Below are 12,227 nucleotides of genomic sequence, written 5' to 3'. Positions count from 1 at the left end.
CAGAAGGACAAATTGGCAACTGCACTGGTAGGTGGATGAGCCAGTGGACACTCAAGAGATAGAGGAAGACCAATGAATGGGTCAACAAACAGATGCATAAACCGACCAAAAGCCCAGCCAGACTCTGGGGTGCAAAGGGTGCACGCTCCCTAGGGAGGGGCTGGGAGGGGATGATAGATGGGACCAAGCCAACTCAGCTCCAGGCTCCCACTCCCACTGGCATCCCTGGGTCCCCAAGGGGGAAGTATTTCTCTCTAGCTATGCCCTGCCCCTTCTCTCTAGCTCCATAGAGAACTCCCTGCCCAGAAACTGCCTCCTTCCTTCAAGCACCCCTCCTCACCTTGGCCCACCAAGTCTGCAGGGGTGAGTTAAGGGAGCAGCTGAACTCTATGACTGTAGCCCAAAGAGCCCGGTTCCTTCAGGATAGGGGAGGAGATACTGAACTCCAGGCAGTCTGTCCCCGCTAGCAGCTCCCAGACCCCAGCTGGGAGGCATTTGTTCTGCATTCTGCATGGTGATTACAGCTCTGCCAGGGTTAACCCCTCCACTCCTGGGCACCACCTCTTGAGGGGAAGGAAGTGGACTGCAGGAAACTGGGGGAGGAGAACGGCAGAGAAAGGAGGACTGTCCCAACCCTGCAGTTTTCTCAGGGATACAGAGACCCCTCCCTTTCTCCCGTTTTCCAGAGGGAAAAATTTGAGTTGGATCCTTAAATCAGAAGTGGAGCCAGAATCAGGGATGCAGCCTACCTGGAGACAGATTTCTATCTGGAGACAGTCTGCAAATGAGGGAGAGGGCTCCTCTCAGCCTCAGTTTACCCCTCTGTAAAATGGGGCAAGAATCCTTGACTCAGGTTGCCTCACAATGAGCTGGAGGAGACAAAATGCCTGACACATAGTAGGGAGATTCTCAACCACTGGGTGTTTCCCGCCTGCCTCCCAGCCCGGGGGAAAAAGAGGATGGAGTGTGCGTGGTGCAGGTGGTAACCACTTCCATTAGGACTGCTTTCTCCGCCATCTCTCTAGGGCTTGCAACACCCCCATAGGTAGCAAATACCTGCACTGGTATTATGCCCATTTTATAGATAAGAAACTTGAGGCTCAGAGGGGCCAAGTGCTTTGCCCACGGTCACCCATTGGGCCAGGATTTGAGCTCAGGGCCTTTGACATTGCACCAAATTGCTTCTTTTGCCAGGTACTCCAAGGATCCTCTGACTGGAGTGATGTGTAATTTATTGTCTAACCAGGTCACCTCTGAGAATGAAAGGAAGTACTATTAATAATTACGCTGGGACAGTAGGCGTAATCTGGGACTGTCCTGGGCAAACTGGAAAGTGTGGCCATCCTGCCAAAACAGGGGGCTTTGTGCAAGTTACTTCATGTCTCTGCAACATGGACACGATGGCAGTATTGTCCCTATGGGGCTTCCACGGGGATTTAATACGATAATGCATGTAAGTGCTATAGGGCCTAGTATGCCTTAGGTGCTTAGTGCTGCACCTATACCACACAGGCCGTGTTAGGGACCTCTCTGTGCCATGACAGCACCCAGGTCTTCCTGCCTGTCCTCAGGAAGCTTACAGTCAGAGGGGAGTAGTCAGAGGAGGGCACATGAGGCAGGGGTCAGAGATCTCTCTCGCGTCCTTGAGGATGGCATAGGGTCCTGGGTGTGGCTGACTCCCTGCTCCCCATGTGGGGGGGGGGGGACTCAGTAAAGGTTTCAGAGGTGTGACCTTATTTACCTGCTCTGCAAGCCTCCTAGGTGATAGAGCAGGGACTGCTTAAGTAAAACATCTGACACTTACTATTATCCCATTTTACAGATGGGGAAACTGAGGCACAGAAAGGTGAGTGGTGATGGAGGCAGGAAGGGAACCCAGGCTGCCGGGCTCCAGCGTCCCCTGCCTTGACTACCCCACTACACCACTCTGCAAGTGGCCTGCCATGACCCACGCCCCAGTGTAGCTAAGTCTGTCCTGCTGGCATCCCCAAGCCCTGTATCGGGTGGAAAGAAGTGGAGGGGTTGGGAGAAAGGGGGTGGGCATTCCACGTCTGTAAAACTCAAGGTCTAAAGCCCCAGGCATTCAAGGCCTCTGAGAACCGGGCTTCCTGGGTCCCCAAACTCCCCGCAGCGAGTGGCTGGAGGGCCCAGGGGCAATAGTTTATCGGTCCTGGACGCCCCAAGGCCACGGGGGAGCCAGAGGGGGAAGGGTTGGGGGGCCCCAGAGGACCGGAGTCGCCTCCCCCTGGCAGCCCGCACATCCCCCTGCTCGGATCGCCCTGCCCCGGGCGGACGACCGGCAGAGGGCTGGCCCGGCACCCCGCTGCGCCCCCACTGGCTCTGGCCGCCCCTCGGCTGGGCGCGCGAGGACGGTGCCGGGGAGGGGGCCGGCCCCGCCCGCGGGCGGGAGGAGCGAGGCGGGAGGAGGGAGCGCGCCCACACCCCGCCCCCGCCCCGGAGCCAGCCCGCGGAGCCCGCGGCCAGGGCGGCGCAGACCGGCCCGGCGACTCCCCGGCTGCCTGCGAGCCGGGACGCGGGACGCGCGGCCGCCGCCGAGCCCGCCCTTCCACCCGCGCCCCCGGGGCTCTCCGAGAGAAGGTAACAGCAGCGGGGGCGCGGGGCCCCCGGGCCGGGGGGCGTGACGCCGGCTGGGGACCGCGTTGCCCCCGGGGCCGCTGCACCCTCCTAGGCTCCCGGGGCCGGGTGGGGGAGGGGCCGGCCTGGGAAGGCGCGCTCGTGCCAACGGCAAGGCCGGGCGCTGCCGCCGACCCGCGCCAGGACGCTCCAAGTTTTCGGGTTGTTTTGTCACGTTCCCGGCGGGCGGAGGGGACAGAGAATTGGAGGGGGCGAGCGGTAAAGCATACTGCGGGCAGAGGGGCGAGCCGAGGGCCGTCTACGCTGCTTCCTGCGCCGGGGAAGGGAGGGAAGGAACGGGGCGGGGGGGCGCGATGTGCCGGAATGTCTGGCCCCTCGGCGGAGGCCTACGCGGAGAGCGGGAAGTTGGGGGGCTGGGGAGATGGACCAGGCACCCTGCCCCCTCCCCGACCGCCGCATTCCAGGCTGGAGCAGCGGATGAGGTCATCCCGTCCGGTTCTCCTCCCGGCTGGCCACGACAGCCGCTGCCCCTTCCCCCGCGGACCCTCCACGTCCCGCCCAGGGAATGTTTCATGGCTGATGTCCTTCCCGGTCTTCCAGCCCCGCTGCCCTCGGGAGTGTTCTATCCGTGCCCCAAGCATGCAAGACCAGCGAAACTTGAAGCCCCTTGTCTAGACCGGGAAACTGAGGCTCAGAGAGACGAAACGACTAGCTGGGAGGGACCACAGTGACCGAAACGTGGCGTGGGAACTCGAGACCCGCCTCGCCTAGTCGAGGGCTGGTGCGGCTCTAACTCGGGGTGGGCGGGCACGGAGCACGTCTCCCCTGCCCTTTCCCCCTGTCGCCCCCTAATGGCCCACGGTGCTCCCCTTGGAGTAGGAGAACCTGTCCCCGCAGCGTGACTGAAGACAGCTAGCTACGCCTTTCTGGCCTCAGTTTCCCGCTCCCTCCATCTTGAAGCTGCCGGACTTTGAGGGGCACAGGAAGCCGGTCCCCAAGACGTAACCCCTCCTCCCAGGGCCAGGACAAGTTTGGGGAAGCACCCTAACCAAGACAGGGACCGCTGTCCAGCGGCGGGGGTGACGTTAGCCGGCTGGAGGCCGGCAGGGAGAGGGTTCTGTGCACCTGAGCAGTGGCCTCCAGGATGAGACGTGGCGCCGCTTGCGCAGCGGCCTGCGACCAGGTGAACGCCAGGGTGCAGCCGCCCCGCCTCGCGCTCCCCACTGGCACACCGTCCCTGGCCTCCCCCAGACCACATGTGCCTCCACAGCGGCCCCTGTTGGCCTCTCCTAATGAGTGGTCCCTGTCCCCGGCCCCAAATGTTGTCCCTGCGTCCTTCCCACCATGAGTGAGCTGGAGCCATGTGCCCAGGCTCCGATTGTCCTCTACTGGGTAAATACAAGGACTCCAGGGACACTGAGGCTGCATGGCCACCATCTCGCCCAGGTCACAGGCACTGGGTCTGCAGAGCTGTGTCTCCTGCCTCCCCACCCTGCCCTCTCCTGAGCTCAGCGCTGGGTGTCCAACGCCAGCAATTCTTCTCCATTCCTGCGCTTCGCGCAGCCTTGGAGCGTTTGCTACTGATGTTGGTGGAATCCTAGGCAGGCTCCCAGGCACCCCACTTTTTTTGTTATTACACCTACAGCAAATTAGTCTCCTTTCTGAGCCTCGTTTTTTCATCTATAAAATGGGCGTTCTGAGTATTAACAGGTAGTATTCCTAGGCCGGCTTGGGGTGGTGAGCCTTGCGCACCAGGACACTCAGGGCCGGCTGGGCACACCTGATGGCCAGCAATGCCCTGTGGTCAGCGTCAAGTGCCACATGGCTGCCACAAAGTGCCCCTGGAAGGAGAGACCTTAGCGTAACAGTGTTGGATTTGAACCCAGGGCCGCCCGGCTCCAGGATCTGGAGCATCTTTGAATCTTCACCCTCACAACTCCCCTGGGAGGGGACCTGCCCGGGAATGCCATGGGAAGACAGTGCCCTGCCCTGAGCCCCCCAGTGCCGCAGGGTCTGTCTATTGCAGGAGGGAGGGCGGTGGGGGGCTACTATTTGGAGGTGTCCAGAAGCTTTGGGAGGTTGGGGAGAAAGCTGATCTCCCAAGTCAGAGTGGCCATGGGGGTTGGCGGGAGCCCCTTATGCTGGGAGAGGAGGGGCCGCCTCAAGAAGTCAGGGAGCTGGAGGTGAGAGTGAGGTGTCTGTGGCCACATGGCAGACACAGTTGACCCCTCCACGTGACATTTCATAGAGTGACACCCACCTCACCCCCAGTGCCTTCCCCCAGAGACTCATCCTTAATCTCTGCTGATCAGGGAAGCCTGGCCCTGGCCGCGCACCCGCCAGTAACCTTGGACAGGTCCCTTCCCTCTGAACCTCGCTCTCCCTGTAAGATGGGCTGACCCTCCAGCTTTGCGGGGTTGTTGAGACTCAGTTGACGTCATGTAATGGCTGGCCAGCTGCAGAGCGCTTCATAACTTCAGCAAACATTCCACGAGGACGAGGACGGCTCAGAGCTGGCGCCCCGGGTGCCAGGGAAAGGGATGATTCAGAACCACCCCCCAGGGGAGGAGTTAGGGTTGGGGGAGGATCAGATGGTGGGAAGGGAGGAGAATGTAGTCAGAAAACAAAGCAAGCTTTGTCCTGTTGCCGTCTTTGTTTTTATCTTGTTATTGAACCTATTTTGAATTTCAAATAACATTAGAAGGGCAGTATTGAGATTGGAGGTGGCAGCAATGGTTCAAAGAAAAAAAAAAAGGTTGAGACTCAGATCTAGGTGTTCTTGTTAAGAATCATTATCAACTTTTATCACCTGAGGTCTCAGGCCTGTGAAGGTAAATGACCTGCCCAAGGTCACACAATGAGGACACTGAGTCCCCAGCCTCCCCACACCACTCTCAGCAGGGGGCAGGGGTGATCCTTTGGCATGGGGGTTATCACGGAGAGCTCCTGTGATTAAACCAGCATTGATTTGGCACCTGCGAAGTTCAGAGCGGAAGCCGGGTGCTGGAGGGAGGGAGGCAGGCAGGAAGATCCGGGCAGCCGCCCCACCCTCAACATGTGTTCCCAACCTGAGGAGACAAGACTGGGCTCTGCGAGCCAGTCAAGGGCTTATGTGAGTCAGCGGCTCTGAGTTCAAGTCTCAACTGGCTTTCTCAGTCTGACCTTGAGCAAGCTTGCCCTCTCCGGGCCGCAGGAACTCCGGACGTCGGACCACAGGGTCACAGGTGCTCTCCAGCCTGGACTTTCTGATACTACACGGGAGGGTGTCAGACCAAGAGATGCTTACAGAAGGCTGGGGCTGGGGAGGGCATGGGGGGAGATCAGGAAGGCAGAGTGGATGAGGAATAGCTAGCTTTTGGCACCAGCTGAGCTTTTTTCCAAAACTTGCTCCCTGACAACAAGGGTCCTACATCCATCCATTTGACAGACGATGATAAAGCCCTTCCCTGCGGCCTTCTCAGACTTTTGAATATGCTCATGCATGGAGGCGGCGGCTGGGAAAAGCCACTTCTGACTGCAGGATCCCTTTTCCCGAAGCTGGAGGGTTCTGGAACTTCGGCTCTGGCTGTTTACACAGCAGTTCACGAAGCCTTGCCAGGCAGGCACCTCCTCCCTCCCTCCCTCCCTCCAGGCTTCTCTGGGTGGAAGAGATTTTGGCCCACAGAGAAGGGACTAGCTCAGTAGGCCAGCAGGAGGCAGTACAGCCTGGGGCTGGGTGGGGGGGCTCTGGGATTTGGGGCTCTGTTTCACCGTTTCCTTCTCTGTAGCCTCAGGCAAGTTGTTTACTTCTTTGTGCCTCAGTTTCCCCTCTAATACCATGCCTCCCTCCGGGCTGTTGTGTGGGTTTAAATGACGATGCAGGTGAGGCATCGGCATTTTAAGCGGGCCCTGTAGAATGATCTTTTCTATTTCTTACCACTCCGTGAATTTTTGGTGCCCCACTCAGGCAGTACCTGCTCGGAGACAACCACAATTCTGATTTCTATTGCCATGGATTGGATTTGCCTGTTCCTGAACTTTCCATACATGGGCCGACACATGGCTTCCACTCTGCGTTTGGTCGGTGCTCTCCGTCTGTGTTGTTGGGGGGACACGTCTGTCCACTTTAGCTGCTAGTGTTTAGACCCAGGATCTCCCTCTGCACCAGGCTGGCCTGCCATCCGTCACTGTCCTGTCTTCCTTCCAGGTAGGAGAGGAGCCGACCACCCTGGAGGCATATCTCTTGCCTCCTCTGCTCTTGGATAGAACATCTATAGCTGCTTCCACGGGGCTGGGAGCCGGGCCTCAAGAAGAGACAAGCATGGACACCCCCCAGGCCCAGCATTCTCGGGCAGCACCTTAGGAGAGCCTCCAACCACCACCTTCCACGCAGGGGGGAAGGAGCTGAGAAGTGGGCCCTGAGCCCAGCCCCCTCCCTCCCTGGCCCCTGGTGGGCATGGACCAGCAGTTGTGAGCAGCCAGAGCTGATGCCCGGCCCCCAGGGGGCCGGAGGAGCCCCCACCATGAGCCTGGGCAAGCTCTCACCCGTGGGCTGGGTGTCCAGTTCGCAGGGAAAGAGGCGGCTGACTGCAGACATGATCAGCCCTCCGCTGGGGGACTTCCGCCACACCATGCACGTAGGCCGTGGTGGGGACGTCTTCGGTGACACCTCCTTCCTCAGCAACCATGGTGGCAGCTCCAGGAGCACCCATCGCTCACCCCGCAGCTTCCTGGCCAAGAAGCTACAGCAGGTGCGGAGGGTCGGGGTACCACCCCGACGGATGGCGTCTCCACCCACGCCTTCACCGGCTCCGCCCGCCATCTCCCCCATCATCAAGAACGCCATCTCCCTGCCCCAGCTCAACCAGGCCGCCTACGACAGCCTCCTGGTGGGCAAGCTCAGCTTCGATGGCAGCCCTGCTGGCTCCGTGGATGGCCGCTCTGCTTATGGTGAGGGCCTGGGTTATTTGCCCATTTTTCAGATGCTGAGGCTGAGGCCCAGAGGGGCTCAGGTGGCTCTACCAAGCCTCCAAGTGAGCTCTTTTCCCCATAGTCGCTTGGTCTCTCCATGGAGGTCAGGCTCAAACCCGAGACTGTGGGGGGTGGGGAGGTACAGTAAAGAGGTGGGAACCAGCTCACTCCCCAAAACATGGGAGGTTGGGAGTGAGGAGATGGGGTTTGGGTTCCGACTGCCCCGAACTTGCTGTGTGACCCAGGCAAGTGCTTCCCCTGTCTGGGACCTCGGCTGGGCCAACCGCCCCCTTTTTGTCCCCTCGGCCAAAGCAGCCCCTCACGTCAGAATGATATCATGGTGAGGCTGCGAGGCTGGGCTCTGGATTCCAGCGCTGGTTCTGCCTGATTTCCAGCAAGCTGACTGATCTCTGCAAGTTCAAGTCCTCGCCCGGGTAATGAGTCCCTCAGGGTCTTGCTAAAATTCGGGGAGATTGTACATGTACCAGGTGAGGCCCAGAGGCTGGTACATAGTAAGTGCCCAGGGCACTTGGGCTGTAGTTGTTATTTGAACAAAGCTTCCTGTAACTTGAAAAATTTGGCAAACCACTTACAGGGACACAAGCCAGTGGCCCTTCCTGTCCTGCCAGAAGTGCCACCTCGGCTGAGCAGGAGCAGCTCACCTGGGAACCATGGGCCCCTGCTGCCACCTGGTGGCCATTCCCTGCCTTGTGGCTTCACCCCACCACTGGGCAAATGCTCCTGCCCCAGGGGGTTGATGAGAACCCCACAGAGGCCTACTCCACAGCAACCCCGTTATATCTCAGGCCAGGTAGCCCGGAAAGCAGGGGATGGTCCAGATGACCTCTGGAAGGCATGTGCCTGTCCTTGGAGTCTGATTTCTGTGCAGTCAGACCCCAGCTTCTGGTTCCACCCCGTGTCCACAAACCAGCCCACATACTATCGGCCAGCACCAGGACAGGGAACCAGGGACCAGGGCCAAGTTCACAGTTGGGACTGAAAGGAGATTTGTACTCCAGGTTTGGCTCTACCTCATCAAACACTATGGCCTTGGGCCGGGCCCTTCTCTTCATCCCAGACTGACCCTCACCTTCCTCATCTGCAAAACCCAAACGAGGATTATGACAATTTTCAGCTTTCAGGGTTGACAGGAGGATCACACGAGTGACTCCCCCCACTGCCACTCTGGGTTCACTGTACTGGAGAGATGGGAGAACAGAGAGGGGAGTGACTTGCCAGAGGCCACACAGCAAGCCAGGGCTGGTCCTGGCTGTCCCTGCCCCGATCCCTGGTCAGGGACCCCAGCTCTGATCCCTCTTCCCGTTTCCCTTCCAGGCCTGGACTCTGGGTTCTGCACCATCTCCCGCCTGCCCCGCCCGGAAAAGCCTCGCGATGGAGACCGCGATAGCTCCTTCCCGCCGGAGCCCGAGCTGCGCCGCTCTGACTCCCTCTTGTCCTTCCGCCTGGACCTTGACCTTGGGCCCTCTCTCCTCAGCGAGCTGCTAGGGGTCATGAGCCTCTCAGAAGCCCCAGCAACGGAGACCCCCGCCCCTGCCACAAACCCCCCAGCCCCTGCCGCAAACCCTTCAGCCCCTGCAGCAAACCCTCCAGCCCCCGCCACGAGCCCCCCCATTCGTGGACGCTGTCCCAATGGGGTAGCTGCTGGGTTGGGCCCAGTGGCTGAGGTGAGGGCCAGCCCTGTGGGTGAGGGTCCCCGAGTAGCCGCTGACCTGGCTGTCGGCAGGCACTGGGGAGCGGGCCTGGGGGGCAGCCGCCACTGTGCCGAGGGGGATGCTCGGCGCGAGCTGGCGCCAGTGCTGCCCCAGGCTCGGGCCTCCTGGGAGAGTCTGGATGAAGAGTGGGCGCCCCGGGCAAGCAGCAGGGCGCCCGTGCCCAGCACAGTACAAGCAAACACCTTCGAGTTTGCTGATGCTGAGGAGGATGACGAGGTCAAGGTGTGAGCGGCTGGGGCATGGGCTCTGGAACCCGCCCGGCCTTGGGGCACCTCCTGTGAAGAGCCCAGGTGCAGAGCCAGCCCCTCCTCACCTAGCAGAGCTGGGTCCTGCCAGACCAGGGAGGGGAGAAGCCAAGTTACCCACAAGCCCCTCCCCGTCTCTGCAGGACAGACATGGAGGAAGGACAGGGAAGACTCTTGCTCTGCCACCTAGGTGCTCCCGGTGGTCCCTGCCAGGCTGACCACCTCCCCCCACTGCCACTCTGCACCCGGTGGCCATTCCTTAGGCGCCACCCCCACTGGCTGGAGGGCCCAGCCTCACAGTGCTGCCTTTGTGCCCGACGAAGCTGTCCTTCTTGGGTGGGGGGTGGGGAGTGTACCACACAGGGCCATTGTCTTGCCTCCCAGAGGGACCGCCTGCCCCCAGCAGCTCGTCCTGGAGCTGCCCCCAGAGGGTCCCTGCTGCACCCCTGAGATCCCTGTCCCAGGCTGCTTCCCCGGCATCCCCACCCCAGCCTTGCACTTGTCCAGAACCTTCACGGAAAGGTCAGGTGTGACCTCACAGGGAGGATCCCACCTTCCCGGGCACCCCAGACCTGCTTTCTGGGACGTGATTAAAAAAGGCTTTTTTAATAAAAGGTGTCCTGCAAGATGCTTGAGGACCTGGTAGAACCGTGTCAGCTCCACTTGCTTAAACACCCTCCCCTTTGGGAAGCCTCGGACCCCCCTCAAGGCCCCCAGCAGGGGAGGGGAGTGGACAGCCTAGGGAGGTAATAAGTAACCAGGCTGGAATGCCCCTGAGATAAGAGGCCCAGGTGGGGGCCCTTATCAGCAGTTCCGGGAACAGCTCCTGGAGCTGGTGTCTGCCTGTAATCCCAGCCTGGCATTTGTTCAGGTGATAATAGGGGCCAGGAGACAGGAGCAAGTCCTCAGAGCTGTTGGGAGCATGTCTCAGCCTTCCCACTTGGCAGTCCTGTGTCCTTGTGCCTCAGTTTCCTCCTCTGCATCATGAATATGTCAGGAGCATTAAAATGCATGGGAAGCACTAACCACAGTTTCCTGCCACAGAAGGACTCGATAGAAATGGAGTATTTTGTTTGCTCTTGGCCTTGGGGGAGGAAAATGGGATCCGAGGGGTAGGTGGACAGACCCAGGACCGAAGAGCTGTTGATCCTGCTGTGACTCAGAAGAAGGCTCAGGACAGGGGATGCCGGCTGGGGGTCTTTTGTTCGGATGAGGTGCGGCCCACTCAGTCAAGCTTGAGGAGGACACCTGGAACCCGTCCCTCACACTCAGGTAGCTCAGGTGGCTGTGGCCCAGCCTGTTGGGAAAGGTCACCTGGTGCCCATCTGGCAGCGTCACGTTGAATTTGTCAGTCTCAAAGGTTATGGGGGAGTGGGGGAGGGTGTCAAGGAGACAAGAGGCCCTGGGAATGGGCCAGGGCAGTGCCTGATGGCCCAAACAGTGCCAGCATGCATGTCCTACCCTTTGGGCTCTCCCCTTGACACCCTCCCCAGACTCCTTTCCCCTTTGACCTCATCTTGACCTCTGACCCTGGACTGAAGCACCGGTGATTTTCCCGTTGCTCTCGTCCCCAGCTGCTGCCATCCCTTGTGTTGCAGACAATGATGGATTCACTGAAGCGAGGGCTGAAGGGCAGGTTCAGCTTATCTGACGCCTGGCCCAGATTAATTGCAAAGCTGCAGGGGAGGGCATAACAGGTGAGGTTTGGAGGCCAGGTTTGGGTAAAACAGCTTGGGTTAGAGGTTTTCAGTTTGACCATACTAAGCTGGAAGAATCACCAAAAAAACGTTGTGTTGATTAAGATCTGTGCCTTAAAACAAGGGAGGTGACAACCTGGTCAGCCTTGGCACTGTCGTAGCACATTCCATTTGAAACAGAATGAGGCTGTTGACAGGAGGGTAACTGATAGTGATAGCTTCTGGAATTGAGGGTGTCTATCCTGAGACAGGGTATTGCCGTCCTTAGATATCTGAGGACGTATTAAATTTGGCTGCAAACAGTAGCCCACCTAAGGTGGTGAGCTCCCTGTTACTAGAGGTATGCAATCAGGGGTTGTGTGACTTCTTGGCAGATCTCTACAGAAGCCTGGGTTAGACCATCAGGGTCCCCGAGAGCAGGACATTCTGGGTCGTGGGGTGCCTTCATTCAGGGGTCTCAGACCAGGGGTATCCCACATTTCTGCAAACTTGAGGGACCCAAGTAAGAGAAAGGAGTCACTTTTCTCTTGGCTCTTACCCCAATGCATCTGCCCACCCCCTCCGGAACCAAAAGAGGATAGAGAGCAGTGCCAAGACCCGCTGACACCGCTCTGCACACGTGAGAGCCGCGCTGATCTGTGGCTCAGAGGTGTGATGGTGCCTCTGGTTCCAATCACCGGGACGCAAGCCGGTGGGGGGGAGGGGGGGAGGGGGCACTTGGCGCCCCCTGGTGGCTGCCCTGGTTTGATGTGCATGAAAGGCCGGCCCCTGGCCGCTCAGCTGGGTGGAGGGTGGTGTCTCTGGGGCTTTGGGCTTTCAGTAGCAGCACCTGACCTGTAGGAGCCGGGCAGAGTTCCAGGGGCTTGTCCACCTGCACCTTCAGTGGCTGTTGGGGCCAAGGAACAGAGCGTATGGCGTCAGCTCTGAAATTCTGTAGGTCCCCAAACCCCGCCTCAGACTGAGGCAGGTCCCCACGGCAGGGGTCGGGGAGCGGGATGGGGAAGGAG

The 12,227-nt window shown here is 59.6% G+C and overlaps 2 protein-coding genes across 5 annotated transcripts; one reads left to right on the top strand and one right to left on the bottom strand.

Moving 5' to 3' along the window:
- The first annotated feature begins 2,463 nt into the window (after nt 1-2,463).
- On the top strand, nt 2,464-10,552 carry CDC42EP1 (CDC42 effector protein (Rho GTPase binding) 1). 4 transcript variants are annotated; one of them, XM_012638029.1, is made up of 4 exons: nt 2,464-2,598; nt 6,542-6,654; nt 6,782-7,524; nt 8,881-10,552. In XM_012638029.1, exons 3-4 carry the CDS (start codon nt 7,062-7,064, stop codon nt 9,504-9,506), a joined length of 1,089 nt encoding a protein of 362 aa, XP_012493483.1. In that variant the 5' UTR covers nt 2,464-2,598; nt 6,542-6,654; nt 6,782-7,061; the 3' UTR covers nt 9,507-10,552. The 4 variants fall into 4 exon arrangements, with proteins under 4 accessions (XP_012493483.1, XP_012493482.1, XP_012493484.1 ...); XM_012638028.1 differs by lacking the exon at nt 6,542-6,654; XM_012638030.1 differs by lacking the exons at nt 2,464-2,598; nt 6,542-6,654 and adding an exon at nt 5,691-5,707.
- LGALS2 (lectin, galactoside-binding, soluble, 2) lies at nt 9,592-11,282 on the bottom strand. Its single transcript, XM_012637987.1, has 3 exons — nt 11,040-11,282; nt 10,650-10,894; nt 9,592-9,607 (listed from the first exon to the last, which is right to left on the bottom strand). The coding sequence occupies exons 1-3, from the start codon at nt 11,280-11,282 to the stop codon at nt 9,592-9,594; spliced, it is 504 nt and encodes a 167-aa protein (XP_012493441.1).
- Between the last annotated feature and the right edge of the window lie 945 nt (nt 11,283-12,227).

Source organism: Propithecus coquereli, unplaced genomic scaffold (assembly GCF_000956105.1).
Source record: "Propithecus coquereli isolate 6110/MARCELLA unplaced genomic scaffold, Pcoq_1.0 Scaffold126, whole genome shotgun sequence".
NCBI lineage: Eukaryota > Metazoa > Chordata > Mammalia > Primates > Indriidae > Propithecus > Propithecus coquereli.
The sequence above is the reverse complement of the archived record's forward strand: the minus strand, read 5'-3'. Positions and strand labels throughout refer to the sequence as shown.